This window comes from Anolis carolinensis, chromosome 4 (assembly GCF_035594765.1).
Source record: "Anolis carolinensis isolate JA03-04 chromosome 4, rAnoCar3.1.pri, whole genome shotgun sequence".
In the NCBI taxonomy this organism is placed as follows: Eukaryota; Metazoa; Chordata; class Lepidosauria; order Squamata; family Dactyloidae; genus Anolis; species Anolis carolinensis.
The window spans coordinates 212376966-212392893 of NC_085844.1; the positions used below are offsets into that span (position 1 = coordinate 212376966).

At 40.7% G+C, this 15928-nt stretch overlaps 1 protein-coding gene across 4 annotated transcripts in view; it reads left to right on the forward strand.

Moving 5' to 3' along the window:
- LOC100555140 (receptor-type tyrosine-protein phosphatase V) overlaps positions 1–15928 on the forward strand; it is an 84749-nt gene that overhangs the window by 18491 nt on the left and 50330 nt on the right. For all 4 annotated transcript variants that reach the window (XM_062978718.1, XM_062978719.1, XM_062978720.1 and 1 more), the window contains 6 exons: positions 1360–1626; positions 4506–4772; positions 7272–7541; positions 8840–9112; positions 10390–10671; positions 13758–14030. In XM_062978718.1, the coding sequence (XP_062834788.1) occupies positions 1360–1626; positions 4506–4772; positions 7272–7541; positions 8840–9112; positions 10390–10671; positions 13758–14030 (1632 nt within the window). The remainder of the gene's footprint in view (positions 1–1359; positions 1627–4505; positions 4773–7271; positions 7542–8839; positions 9113–10389; positions 10672–13757; positions 14031–15928) is intronic.

Sequence of the window (15928 nt, forward strand, 5' to 3'; positions counted from 1 at the left end):
AATGATACACTAAAAAGACCTTTCTTTTCAGAGGGAAATATTTAGAAATCTTTTGAAAATATTCAGACTTAATGGTATTTTCTTAATGGGTAAGAAAATGGAATGAGATCTGCTAATTATGAAACATGCAAAATATTCGCACATTTTGCCTCCTGCTTAGCAAAGCTTACTAGAGAAAAAGAAGTGTCTTACAAATCCATCAAGACTCACAGTTGTATTGTGGCATCAATTATCATTGACTAGAATTTACTTCTTCACATGCATGAAGTGTAATGCCCAGTTAACAGACATCCATGGACAGAAAGGCGAGCAATTCTAGACAGTGACTACATAGATCATATTATAAAGCTTGATACATTAAACATCGTTTTTGTTGTTGCTGCTGTATACAGGATGCATATAATGTGTTTCTGGTGTGAGGTGGTATATATATTTCTATGACATGGTTGCACAATAGGATCTAGAAGGTAACCAGCTGAAAAAACAGGTTCAGGTTGATAGGGAGGTAGATATTGTTGGTAGGTGTTGTTGATGTCCTTGTGGGATTTCTTAAAGGTATTCATCCTTTACGAAAATATATACCTACACAACCTGTGGCCCTGCAGGTGTTTTGGACACTGGCTCCCCGAATTCCTCACAACTGAACAAACTAGCTAGCTGGAGTTCTAAACACCTGGAGGGCTACAGTTGTGCAGGCCTGGTCCAGATCACTGTTTCCCAAATGCTGGTTTTCCAGTTGATTTGGACTTCAGCTCCCAGAATCCCTCATCATTGGCCAAGGCAGCTGAGGCTTCTATGAGCTAAAGGACAAAACGCCCAGAGGACTAGAGTTTAGAAATTGCTAATGTAGATTGCCCACAGTGGTGCAGCAGATTAAACTGCTGAGCTGCTGACCTTGCTGACTGAAAGATTGGCAGTTGAAATCTGGGGAGAGGGGTGAGCTCCCGCTGTTAGCCCCAGATCTGTCAAACTAGCATTTCGAAAACATGCAAATGTGAATAGATCAATAGGTAGCCTTCCGAGAGAAAGTTAACGGCACTCCATGCAGTCATGCCACATGACCTTGGAGGTGTCTACGGACAATGCTGGCTCTTCGGCTTAGAAATGGAGATGAGCACCAACCCCTTGAGTCGGACATGAGCAGATTTAATGTCAGCGGAAAACCTTTACCTAAAATAGATTGCAAGCTGAAAACCTTTGGATTTCCAAAAGGTTTAGCCCTTCAGTGTCAAGCAGCCCTTGCCAGTATGGTTGAGGACAGATGATAAAGATGCCTTCAATTTATGTCACATAGAGAACGAACTTCTGGGGTGGCATACATTGAAGAAGAGTGAACACTTTGTTATTTGTTTTCTGCAGGCCACCTTCTGAACGTGAGTGTCAGCAACCAGGGACGTTCTAATTCCCTTTTTTTGACCTGGGAAAAACTCCCAAGAGGTGTCCAGAATGTCTCACTTGCTCTTTACAAATTTGACACAAACACAGTGTTGCAAAATGGATCGGCTGGGCTCAATGCCACCGGCTTTCTCTTTGAGGGTTTGCTTCCTGGGACACAATACGACATTGAAGTCACTGTGTTGCTGATTTGCACACAAAATTCCAGTCGCAGAGTCACTGGGAGGACAGGTAAGTGAAAGGGATTAAGTGAGAGATAAATATAACTAACTTGCACAATATTGAACGCATAATTTGTTGACATTTGGATTATTTGGATAAGACATTATCTCACTCTCATTTTCACACTTAGAATTCAAAAGATTTACTGTTCTGTTATTTAATTTTTTAATAAAATGCACCTTTCAAAAAACTTGTTTCTAGGATGGGATAAATGTGTGTGTGTAGATAGTAGGACAGATTACTACGGTTTATGCAATCAATCATCCATTCATTACATTAATATAATATTAAGATTTTAAACAGCAATGTAGTAAATGAGATATATTATTATGTAGCCAGCTAAAATGAAATACAGTTAATATACCTGGGCATTTAAAAAGTTTTTGACCTGTCATTCCAAAAAATAGAGATGGCACGATAGACAGTCCATAAGCCATTTTGAAGTCATGGTGTCACACAGAGAAGTTTTTCTTCTGTAAATACAGGAAGTCTCTTTCCAATAGGACCTGGAAGTAATTGAAGCATCCAAACCATGTTCATGCACAATGCTTTATGTGCCAGGTGGAAACCTCATACAGCCATTGATGGCATAAAAACCAAAAACCCATTAGAGTGTCAAAGCTAACTGCAGCCAGTGAAAGGAAACAACAACAGAGCAATTAAATTATCCTGCTCTCATTTGCTTTCTTCTGCCATTCGTATTCTTTTCACAGCCTGAAAAGACACAGCAGACATGTTTCTGGGTGTCTTTGTTCTGTTCTCAGTTTTGCAAATATTCCGGAAACACGCTTTAAACTGCAAGATCTGACATAAAGTTATCTTAATTCTGATTTGGATTTTGGATGAAAAGAGCTTTTATACTACCTCTTGTAAACCGAGATGCTTGTGCTGAGTTAAGCTAAAAATAACATGGTGTTTCTGTGGTTCTGCCTCTAGCATTTAGCACAAATGCAGCATCATCTGGCCATTACTTTTTTCCTGCTTGCACATGCAATTTTGGGCCAATAAAATGTGTTCCTGGCACTTCATTTATGCAATACTAGACTCTTTGCTTCACAACTTCCAGATGCTATTTCTGTGTATGTGGATGGGTGAGGGCAGGCAGTTATCTTATTTTCTCCCTTTAATTTCAGAAACATGTAAAGCTGATCGTCAAAAACAGCATGTGTTGTGTGTGTTTGTGTGGATACAGCATTATTCTCCTAGTCTGATCTGAAAATACTCATTCTTAAATATTTTCCACTTAAAAAGTCTCATTGAACTACTCTGGAGCATTAATGCAGTTTGACACCACTTTAACTGCCAAGTTTCAATGCTATGGAATTCTTGAAATTTAGTTTAACAAGGGCCTCACCAAACTAAAGATCCCAGGATTAAGTCATGACAGTTCCAGTTTGCACAAGAAGAAATACAGCTTGATATGCCCCCCCCCCCCCAAATTCTCTGGCTTGCTATTTCCATTTCCATTGTTGTAGCCTTAAATATACAAAGTTGCACTGAACTGCGTCTCATCCACATGACTGATGTAGAAGACCGATGTAATTGTTTGTTTGCTCATTAGAGTGACTTTTGTAGGATATTGGCAGCAATGCTGTTCCATGGCAGACTGTTCCTGATGTAACAATGCCGTATGTATTGTCTGCAACTCTTTCATAAGATCTTTGTGGACACTGGAAATGCAGGAACTACTAATTACAGAAACAGCCTAAAGTTTTCTGCTGGCAGTGAGATATGTGCTTCTGGTCCCAGCAACTTGTTTTCAGAATTATGAAGAATTCTTTAAATCTCAAAAATGTGCGGACGCTTACCAAAAGAAACCCACACAATGTATACTTTTTCACAAAACCTATTTTTAGCACAGATGACATAGAGAAGCTGTATGAACTTGATTCACTGAATTTGTGGTCAAGCTGCTGCCGGAATGAATTTGAGTCACATTGGTCTTGTGAAAGTGCCTTTGAAATACAGAAAGAACACATTTATTTATCTATTAATACTTTACTTTCACCTGGGAAATTATGACATTTGCATAATGAGATGACTGCTTTTGGGTTGAAGCTTTAGGGCTGCAGTCACTGTTCTAGGACTAAACCTAGTGGGGTTTACTTATGAGTACATTTGCTTAGTTATCCACGTTCTCATATGCAGTTTCAGTTCATACTACCCTCCCAATACAGATTGAGTATCTTTTATCTGAAATGCATGGGACCAGTAGTAATTTGGATTTTGTGGATTTTGAAATGTCTATATTTGCATACATGTACATAATAAGATATTTTGGAAATGGAATCCAAGCCTGAACATGCAAGTCATTTAGGCTTAATTTACATCTTACACACATAGTCTGAAGGTAATTTATACAACATTTTAAATAATTTTGTGCATGACACAAAGCTTGTGTATATAAAGCTATCAGAAATCAATGGTGTTACTATCCCAGCCATCCATGTAGATGGATGTAGGTTGTGAAATATTTTAGATTTTGGAATTCTAGAATGGATGTTCAACCTGTACTGTCTGAATAAGGTATGACCTGTATAAAATGATTTGGAAATGGATTAGCAGTTAGCTGGAAGTCAGTTAACTTTCCATTACAAAGTGGCATTAAAGCCAATGGGACTGAGCCCTAACGGATAAATAAACCAAACAAATCTTGGTTCATAAACACTGAAATAAGCAATTCAACTTATATCTAATTGTTATACACATGTAAATCACATAACCTGGAATAGGAACAACATCCAGTCTCCTGAAATGCACAGTAATCTAGTGAAGGAAGTCTGATTAGGATATGAGGGTAAAGAATCTGAAATACTTAGTACTACATACTAGTGTACATGGCATTACTCAATGGCTAATCTGTGTTTTGATCTTACATCTTGTTTTAGTTCCTGGACCTGTGCGGAATGTGGTCTTGAGCCATAACAGTCCTTCAATGCTACTGGCATCCTGGAGTGAAGCGACTGGTGGAAAGGATGCTTACCAATTAGTTCTCTACCATATAAAATCCCAGGCACCTGTCAAGAATGTAACCATCCCCAGAAATGCCACCACTTACCGCTTTGAGAAGCTTCTAAATGGCAGTGAATATGCCCTGCAGATCACCACACTTGCTGGATCTTACAAAGCAAGCACCATTGCTCGGCATTGGACAGGTATTTGGAAACTATCACTATAGCCCAAGGAGTTAGTTAGGGAGTAAAATCAAGTTTGTGGAGGTGAAATTGTCTCTAGAGATTAATCCGCTAGATGGATGGAACTCTATTCTTGTCATTGCAAGCTTGAAAAGTAGCAAGTGCAGCGGGAATAAAATGCACAGAGACTGATCAGCCAAGTTTAGCATTAAATCATAATTTCTATGCAACTTGTGAGACAGGCATGCAAGTATCTACTCTGATTGTTGTCTGTACAGAAGATAACTTGGGTTTAGGCAATTAAGCAGGGAAATCAATTGCTCTCTGTTCCTTTAGGCCAGGAGTGGGCAACTGTGGCTCTGAAAATGTTTTTAGGCAATGGGAGGCTGATGGGAGTTGTAGGCCAAAAACAACAGGGTCGGCCCTAAGTGTAGGCAAGAAGGGAGTATATTGTCTCCTCTCAGAAATCTGTGAAATCAGCTGCTGGGCAGGGATGCTACTGTGCTTGGCCTTTATTCCTTCATTTACACCTGACCTTGCATCCCATGCAAAGGCCTTCCATTGTTACAACTAGGAAGCAAGGTGGGGTGCAGACGAAGAATGATTGTACTTCCTTTCTCTTCTCCTTTTCTTTGTTGCATGAGGTGCAGGTTTTGCTCTCTCTATACACATGACTCTCTATACTCTATACCAGGGGTCCCCAAACTTTTTAAGCAGAGGGCCGGTCCACAATCTTTCAGACTGTGGAGGGGCCGAATTATCATTTGAAAAAAAATACAAACAAATTCCTATGCATACTGCACATGTCTTATTTGTAGTGCAACAACAACAACAACAACAAAAGAACAATATAATATTTAAAAATGAAAACAATTTTAACCAACATAAACCTATTAGGATTTCAATGGAAAGTGTGGGTCTGCTACTGGCCAATGAGATAGTCAAGTTAATTAGGATTGTTGTTGTGTGCCTTCAAGTCATATCAGACTTTGGCCGAGCTTAAGTCTAAAATTAATTAATTATTTACTGCATTTATTTACTACATTTATATCCCACCCTTCTCACCCAGAAGGGGACTCAGAGCAGCTGTATGTACATACAATACATTATATCATTAGCATAGCACAATATTAGCATTATATATTACTACTAGCTGTGCCCAGCCACGCGTTGCTGTGGCATTTTCTGGTGGTGTTGGTGAGAAATTGTTGAGGTACTGGTGGTATTGAATGTCTGTTGTATGGTAGTCTTTATGTTTAGTATGCACACTGAAGTGGATTATATGGCAGTGTGGAGTCAAGATAATCCAGCTCAAAGCAGATAATATAAGATTCTAAATGGGTTATATAGTTGTGTGGAAGGGCCTTGAGTCTGCACTGCCATATAATCCAGTTAAAATCAGATAATCTGTGGAAGAGGCCTAAGTGAGGCCTAACTGTGCCTGTCCCCTGGGCTGAGTAGGTTGCTAGGAGACCAAGTGGGCGGAGCATAGCCTTCTAACTGGCAGCAATTGGATAAAAACTATTATTCCTCTCCCTGTAATTTTCTTTTCTTTTTGTTGTATCAACCTAGAGCTGTGAATGATGGGTTGTGTTGTCAAATTTTGAGGTTGGGGGGCCTGTAGTTTTGTTGTTTTGTCCGCTGCCCTGACGCCATCACTCTTTTATATATATAGATATTGAACTATACCACTATACTGTAATATTATATGTAATATATTAATAATTAATATTATTATATGGTATTATTAGTACTATATTGTATAACATTATCAATATTATATGTATATACAATATATTATATTATTAAAACTGATATAAAAATATTATATTATAAAACTGAGGGCGGGGGCCAGGTAAATGACCTTGGAGGGCCGCATCCGGCCCCCGGGCCTTAGTTTGGGGACCCCTGCTCTATACAGCTCAGCCATCCCACCATGAGACTTTCTCATTGTCCTCTCCCTGTGGAGATTGGGGGCAGCAGTTCTCAAAAGGGAGAGGTATTTGTTAGTCCACATCAGGCTTAACATAATAGCACTGGTGCTGCAAAGGGAGAAACAGAAGTGCTGGCAACGGATCCCTGATTCCCTCCCCCCACCCCACATCTCTGGGAAGCCTGTTGTATTATTTTGGCTCAGAAGGCAAAGGAGTCCATGCATATCCCCCTCTCTCTGGGTATCAAATATGCTATGCATGTCACTATCTGGGTGGTCACAGTTGCTCATTCTTGCTTTTGGCTATTGTAGGATATGGCACCCACCCCTCCCCCCCAAAAAACCCCAAGTCCTATCATAGGTATCCATGAGATGTCATCAAATGTATGAGCCTTTACAAGTTTACATACTGGTTAGCTTGTAAAGCAATTAAGATTTTTTTTTCCAAATTCCCTTTTATCAGGATTTAGTTTTCCAATTGTTTTCACAGAGATGGGATATTTAGGGGAAAAGGACTCCTCTTCTCTGGGTAATTGCTCTCTTGTGTTGAGGAATGACTCCTCTCACGACTTCCTTTATCCTAACAGCTCCCGTTGTGCCTGAAACATTGGCATTCCAGAACAGTGGCTCCAGCTCAAATTTGAGTGCCTCATGGTCCAATGCAGGTGGAGCAGAATGGTTCCATTTTACTCTCCAGAATCTCCATACCGTGACAGAGATTACCACAGTGTCACTCAAGAGGGGCCTAACAAACTATACTTTTCAACATCTGAAGCCAGGTACCCCCTATCGACTGGAGGTCAGCGCCACAGCTGGACCTTACCGAGTTGAGGGACCCAAGGTTACAGCTTATACCTGTAAGTATGGCAGCACAGTAGTGCTCACAGTGCTTCCATTTTACATTCAACCTACCATACTATCACACATGTACACACAGTCAGTTTCTTTCATTTCTCCCTCCTGCTGGAATATTGGATGGCTTATGGCACCAGCATCCCTGAAAAACGGGATAATCTCCATTGGTAATCACTGGCCCAGTATTTGAGAAATGCTGCTACAAAGCATCTATGCTATTAAATAAAGCAATATCTTTATTTATCCCTCCTAAGAAGTTGACATATGAGCAAAATGTATCTGTTGGCATCTATTTGGTTTCTACCTGTTATATGCCTAGTGCTCTTCACAAGGAACCTTCTTCATGTCTTGAGCTCTGTATGTGAAAAAGAATATCTAGAGCAGAGCTTCCCAAATTCTGTGCTGTGTCACATTAGTGTGTCAGATGCCATATTCTGCAAATTTAACGAGAAACTTCTGAGTCTATATGAAATAAGCAAGGCAATGCAAAAGTATCTATAGCCCATTCCCAGATTTTTTGTCTAAGCTATACTTGATTGCTGATTAGCATGAATATATATCAGATATGACCCTCCAGATGTAACTATGTTGCAACTTCTAGCATCACTAACCAGTGGTAAGGGATGAAGGACATTGCAGTCCAAACACATCTGGAGGACCATACTTGCTCCCCCATCCACACCATAGTATACTGGGATACAAATGCACTTTTAATTTTAAAAAACCTATAAATGTGTTACACTGCTTCAATGGCAAACTGTATTTTAGGTGCGTGTGCTTGCCCATTAATCTATGGCAACCCCATGAATTTAATAGATTTTTCTTAGGCAAGGAAAACTTAAGAAGTTTTGCATTTCATTCCTAAGAAATATTGCCTGCAGCGTCTGGTATTCTTTGACGGTCTCCTGTGCAAAGATTGGTCCTACTTAGCCTCCCAATTTAGATAAGATGTGAGACTTTAAGAGTATTTATGTCCATACCTTCCTTCATATAAAATTTTTAAAAATGTTTCCTAATGATTGGGTATAAATTGAAAAATTGGCAGACAAAATCTAGTTTCAGAAGAGGGAAAAACTTGTATATGGGGAACTAAATATACCTGTCAGATTGCTGGAAGTCAATCATTAAACTTTGGGTTCCAACCAATCATCTGTTTATCATATTTCTTTCTCAGCAATAGCATTGCCAATCTGTTATATATATGAAGTAAGGGAGACAAACAATCTGCTCAGAGATTTATGGTTTATACTGTTTCTGGCCAATGCATTCAATGTTGATCCCTCTTTTCTGCTTTCCATAGACCCTTTGAAGCCAACCAACCTAAGTTTGAATAGCTATGGCAAAAGTAACACTTTAAAGGCATCATGGAATTCATCAGCTGGAGAAAGAGAATTCTATTTGGTACTTCTGCAGGAAGGTGAAAGCAATGTACCCATCAGAAATATGTCAGTGGGAGGCAACACCACACAACTTACCTTGGATAACTTGAGTCCTGGGAGCCTCTATACACTTTGGGTGACAGCTGTTGCTGGACCATATAAAGCATCTGCAAAGAGCATCTCTGCATGGACATGTAAGCAATGTCTTAACATTTTGGTCTTCTCAGTGGGAAGAGGAGGGGACAGATATTTGAATGATAGGAACGAAAGACATACATGTTTCCTTGGAGAAAAATATACACCATCTCTTCAGTTGCTTTGTTTGTTGTGGCCTGAAGGCTTAGGTGAAGATATTCCATCATACAACCAACTTTCATATATAGGCTTTGGAGAATGACTTCAAAGAATAGCTTGGAGTTTCAGTCATTTAGTTTTCAGTCATTTAGAGTACTGCTCTTCAGTAGGCAGTTAGATTTTTTTTCCATGGCAGGGTGTTGAACTGGATGGCATTTGTGGTCTCTTCCAAGTCTATGATTCTAGATTAGGATGGAGATTGGAGCATCAACATGACAATGGAAGCTAGGGCCATCCATGGCTACCAGGATGGCTATACATCACTCCCAGTGTCAGAGGAAAAAAGTATGCTTCTCTATATCTGTTGCTGGGAAACATGAAACCAAGAGTGTGGTTGCATTTGGGTCCTGCTGCTACATTCTGTTTCCGCAAAAATCTTGAAATATATTATTCTTTATGTTTGTGTTTCTCTCTTTCAGACCATCAAGGGGGAGCTTATAGTTTTAGAGTAGTATCTACCTGCTACTTGTCTACAGGCAATAAATGACTAGGACTATGGCAGGATTGTACCTCACAGAAACCCCAGTTTTTTCAAGTGCAATCATAGTGGTATCTGGGGCAATCCTGTCATCAGAGAAAATGAGACAACTGCCACAGGCACCAGAAGCTGAGGGGCAGGGAGTAGACCAATGTATAAATGTGACATAGTCTGCCTTGTGTTTCTTATGCTAATAGTCAGGTGCAGTTGAAAACAGTCATCACCAGTATTAAGTAACCTCTGTTCGGCAATGTCAATAGACAGTTTCTGTATGTAGGAAGCACACATTCAATTGAGCCATGAAGACATTTAGCTTGGCAAGGAGCAGTAGTGCAGTTTAGTAATATTTGGCTCTGCATTTAGTAGTCAACTTCTCATTTTAAATAATCACATTGATTAATTAATATAAAAACCTGCTAAGCTAGCCTTCTGCATTTAGAGGTCCTTTTGTTTATTGTAGTGACAAATGTCCCTGATTTCTGCACACACACACACACACACACACACACACCCAAATTCTAGTGTTTGCACCAATGATTAGGTGATTCCTTTTGGATTCAAAAGATGCATTTTAGATGTGGATATTATTTTGCAAAAAAAAAATACATTCTACAGCTATCCTCAATCTCTTCCTTTCAGATCCTTTGCCTCTAAAGCACCTGAAGCTCAGCAACAAAGGTAAAAACACAAAATCACTGCAGGCTTCTTGGCAAATCCCACCTGGAGAGAAAGGCCGATATATAGGAACTGTCATGGAGACTAAATCTCAATTGGAGGTCACAAATGTCACAGTGGAAATGAGCAATCAGAGAACAAACATCACCTTTGAAGGGCTTCTTCCTGGACGTCAGTACACTCTGAAGATGGTGGGAGTGGCTGGACCACATCAATCTCTTGTTCAAAGAGTTACCAACTGGACGTGTGAGTATGCCATTCTCAGGAGAAATAATGGAAAGTTTCCCTGAGTCACTTTTTGCTGAGTACCTGTACATTGAGGTGAGGGCAATCTTGCTTACAAAGCATGTGTAGCCCCAAAGCCCCCCAGACTTTAGTGACTATTTCCAGCATAATTTTTATGGTTGTCAGTGTAAAAATAGAAGATTTAACAATTGTGAAGATGAGGGCATTTCACAGGTGTTTCTTTTTACCTAATCCAACCCCCTGCCATACAGGAAAAAATATCCCTGACAGATGGCTATCCAGACTCTGTTTAAAAGTTTCCAAGGAAGGAGCTTCCACCACAGTCCGAGGTAGAGAGTTCCATTGTTGAACAGCTCACACAGTCAGGAAGTTTCCTAATGTTCAGGTGGAATCTCCTTTCCTGTCATTTGAATCCATTGCTCCGAGTCCTAGTCTCCAGGCAGAAGAAAACATGCCTGCTCCTCCTCCCTCTGACACCCTTTCACATATTTATATATGGTTATCATGTCTCCTCTCAACCTTCTCTTCTGCAGGCTAAACATAATAATAATAATAATAATAATAATAATAATAATAATAATAATAATAATAATAATCTGCTAGTCACTTCTTCCCATGATGAAGTGGAACCATTGGTGAGCACCTTTTGGGTTTGATCTTTTAACTAATTACAGATCCACTGAAAAGTAGCATTCCCTAGCCCACATTTGACTAGTTTGCTTGGAAGAAGGTCATGGAGGACTCTGTTGAAGGCCTTACTGAACTCAAGATATGTTATACCCACAGCATTCCCTGCATCTACCAAGGTTGTAACTCTATCAAAAAAAAGAGATAAGATTAGTCTGGCATTACTTGTTTTTGAGAAATCCATGTTAACTTTTAGTAATCAGAGCATTCCTTTCTAAGTGATTGCAGACTGTCTCCTTAATGATCTGCTCCAGAATCTCCTGGCATTGGTGTCAGGCTGACTGGATAGTAATTGTTTGGGTCCTCTTTTTTCCCATTCTTGAAGATAGGGACAACATTTGCTCTCTTCCAGTCTGCTGGGACTTCTCCTGTTCTCCAAGAAATGTCTTCTGCTAGTTCATTCAATACTCTTGGATGTAGTTCATCTGGCCCTGGAGGCTTGAATTCATTTACAGAAGTGTAGTTCTTCTTAGACTACTTCTTTACTTATTTTGGGTTGCATTTCCCCTATTACGTGGTCTGCTCTGTATTGCTCAGGTTGAACCCCAATCTCCTATTGGGAGAAAACTGAGGCAAAGAAAGTGTTGAGCAGCTCTGTCTTTTCCCTATCTCCTGTTAGCATTTCACCACCTCTTGGTGGCAGAGTGGGTTAAACCCTTGTGCCAGCAGGAATGCTGACTGACAAGTCGGCAGTTCAAATCTGGGGAGAGCGGGTGAGCTCCCTCTGTCAACTCCAGCTCCCCATGTGGGGACATGAGAGAGGCCTCCCACAAGGACGGTAAAACATTAAACATCCAGGCATCCCCTGGGCAACATCCTTGCAGACAACCAATTCTTTCACACTAGAAGCGACTTACAGTTTTTCAAGTCACTCCTCACACTAAAAAAAAACACCTTCTCCACACAGAAGTCCATAACCAAAGAATTCTTCTTATTGGTCTTAATCTTTTTAGCAAGACTGAGCTCATTTGTGCCTTAGCTTTACAAACCTTATCCCTACATATGTTGGTTATTTGTTTGAATTCCTCTTTATTATTTATTTATTTATTTCTCACATTTATATCCCGCCCTTCTCACCCGAAGGGACTCAGGGCGGCTTACAGAAATGGCAGCAATTCGATGCCGATACAAAACAATATCAAACCAATGCATAAACAATTAAAAACTATTAAAATACAATATAAGTTACATAAAATCAGATCCGTTCATCCTAAAAAACCTCATGCTTTGTCCGTAGTTCAGTCCGTGAACTTTGCCATTTATTGATTGAAAGCCTGGCCACACAGCCATGTTTTTAGGGCTTTTCTGAAGCCCAACAAAGTTGGAATTTGCTGCATATCCCTGGGGGAGGGTGTTCCACAGCCGGGGAGCCACCACCGAGAAGGCCCTGTCCCTCGTTCCCACCAGCCACACCTCCGAGGCAGGAGGGACCGAGCACAGGGCCTCTCCAGATGATCTCAGGGATCTTTGCTGGCTCATATGAGGAGAAGTAGATTGGTAGATTGGGCCAGAACCGTTTTTGGTGATTTCCCCCCTTTTCTATTTCTTGTGCATGTCTCTTTTAAATCTTAGCTCAGCAAAACATTCTTTGGACATTCATTCTGGTTGTTTTACACTTCTCCTAATTTTTCTCCTTTCTGGCACTGTTTGCAATTGTGCCTTCAGCATCTCACTTTTAAGAAATTCCCATCCACCCTTCATTGGTATTACAAACTCCAGGAGCACATGGTCCCATCACGTCTACTCTATTGATTAGATCCTCGGTATTGGTTAGGATCAGTTCCAAAATAGCTGATTCCTTTGTTGCGTCTTCTACCTTCTGGACAATTAAATAGTCTATAAGGCAAGTGAGGAATTTGTTGGACTTCATAGTCTTGGCAAAGTTAGTTTTCCAACAAATATCAGAGTAGTTGAAATACTTCATTATCACTATATCTCTTCTTTCTGCATGTTTGATCATCTGTTCAAGAAAGGCTTCATCCAGTTCTTCAGTCTGTCTTGGAGTCTGTTTTCTACATAGACATTAAAGCTATAGGAGCCCTGTCCAGTTGTCATTCTGACAGTCTTTGCCAGGGCTTTAGATGTAGGGCTTAAGGAACTTGGAGGGCCATTCCTGCCTCTACATCTCCAATTGCCTTTGTGCTCTAATGCCCCCATCAGCCTTTTTTAGGGACAGAAGGGGCATGCAATTTTGATTCCTTGATTGCACTCCAGTTTTTAAAAATCTCATGTAAATGTTAACTACCAATAGTAAGTCTCCCAATTCCCCAAGAGTACTCTCTCTTTTTCTCTTAAAACACCTTCCATTCATGAGAAGACCTGCAAAAACCACCTCTCTTCCCTTACTGTTTCTGTCCAGATGTCACCCACCACACAGTGAGAAATCTGTTTCCTTTCAGACCCATTGGCTCCTTCAGGCATAACACTGGTCAGTAGCAGATGGCCCTCCAGTCTTCTTGCCTCTTGGGAAATACCCCAAGGTGACAGAGACCAGTTCTTCCTGCGTTTCTACAGCCAGGAGCGTCCATTGCTGCAAAGAAATGTTACCATTGGACCAGACAAGCAGAATTTCACCTTTGAGGGCCTTCTTCCTGGAACCCAGTATTTTCTGGAGGTTTCAGCATTGGCGGGACCATACCGAGCCTCATCCCAGGTTGTCTCTGCATGGACATGTGAGTATTCAAAACTGTATCTGAAAGGTGTAAAGGCATCAGGAATGAGACTTCCCTAATTTGCCACTCTCAAGAATGGATACAATGACATACATGTCACTTTTAAATTTCATGGGGATGGGGAATTGTACCTTTCTTCCTGCTATGCTAAGATCACTTTTTATTCCCATGCAGCCAAAAAGTGTATCTAGCATGTTTCTTGTTTACTAGTAATCCTGACAGCTGCTGTGACCTGGCTGCATTGAGTTGCTATTGAATTTTCTAAGCAATCACTAGTATGGACAGAGAGAATGTACTCAAACTAATCTAAATGATCTTACCTTCTTCATTTTTCTATTGTAGCTTTATGCTGGACAACTACAATTACTGAATGGATTTTTTTAAATATTCTTTTGTTATTGAGGTCTGCCTTGAAGGTCTGCTGGATCTTATGGCAATAAATAAATGAACTAAATGAACGATTTTAAAATTAAATGGAAGGTGAATATGTTCAGGATCGGTTTCCTTGCATCATCATTGTGGTCTTTGATGATAGACTCTTCCTCTAATTCTTCAACAGGGCAACATATATCTCCACTACTGATAATACTGTTCTAATGCTTCATGAATACTTTAAAACTGTAGTTAATGTGTGTTTGCTGTTCCGTTTTCCTAACTTGCATTAGCAATCTTTACATGGTCATATGAAGATATGTACGTAATGTCTAGACAGGATTCTGCAAATGTTAAATACAGTTACACATGCTGTTCACCTGTAAATTGTACAATTTAAGATTTTAGCAAATAAGCAGTACTTGTTCCTAGTGATGGGATATCCACACTTGAGAATTTTTTTTCTGTGCTGGAATTGGATATAGTCCCAGCCCTCCCCAAGATTTGTTTTGGTGCCAAACACTGGTACAACCTTCTGCTGTAAGATCAGTTTTATTGATAAATAATTTAGTAGGTAGAGTGTTATGATTGAGCCTCATGGCTCTGTTACTGACAGACGTGGGCGTAAGACTCCTCGAGAGTCAGATACTCTCGAGGAGCGAGAGAGAAAAAGACTGCGAGACATATTTGCAGCACCATCTGACGAAGAATCTTTCGAAGGGTTTACGGAGAGAATGGAGGAGGGGCTGGTTAGCTCAGAGGAGGATGAGATGGATTGGACTCGGGTGAGGGAGGAATTGGGTGCCACTGGTCATGATGGGACAGAAGATGAATGGGGACCTTCAGGATTAGACCCATGGCTTAGTTGGAGGGATGGGACGGGATCCACAGCTGGAGATGCTGTTGGGCGTAGTCAGAGGTGTTCCAGCTCTGACGAGGAAAGTGATGAGGAAACGCCCGGGTTAAGGAGGACAGCTGACAGTGATGAAGATTTGTAACTGGCATAAAATGGGGCTTGGGAGCAATTGCAAATTGCGTCGGGCAAGGTAATCTGGGCAAACGCTTGGGATCCGTGTGTGTGTGGGACGCTTCCCTGAAGACTTGTGTGCTTTCCTGTGCTGAGACGTAAGTTGATTGGAATCCAAGGTCAGACGGCGGGAGGGATTGTGTGGGCATTTGTTTGTGCAAACCTGTGCTTACTCTTATTAGCTTGACCTTCCGTCGTCTTTCTGACGGACGCCATCTCCTGCTTTGAGAACCCGGACTGAACTGACCACGGCTTGTCTTCCCCCCTTCTTGGACTTGGAAAAACTACAAACGTCTGCTTCTGGCTTTGATCTACGGAACGGAACTGGTCTACTCTACTTCTACAATCCTTGGCTGAATTGCTCGTGTTGGAGATCCTGTCTACTGTGTGTGTGTGGGAGCGACGCAAGTTACTCTAAGCACAGTGTTGGCAGCAGAGAGGAATCTGCTGCCAATTAGTTGCATTCTTTGTATCTTTTGTTCCTTGGCTTTCGTTCTGT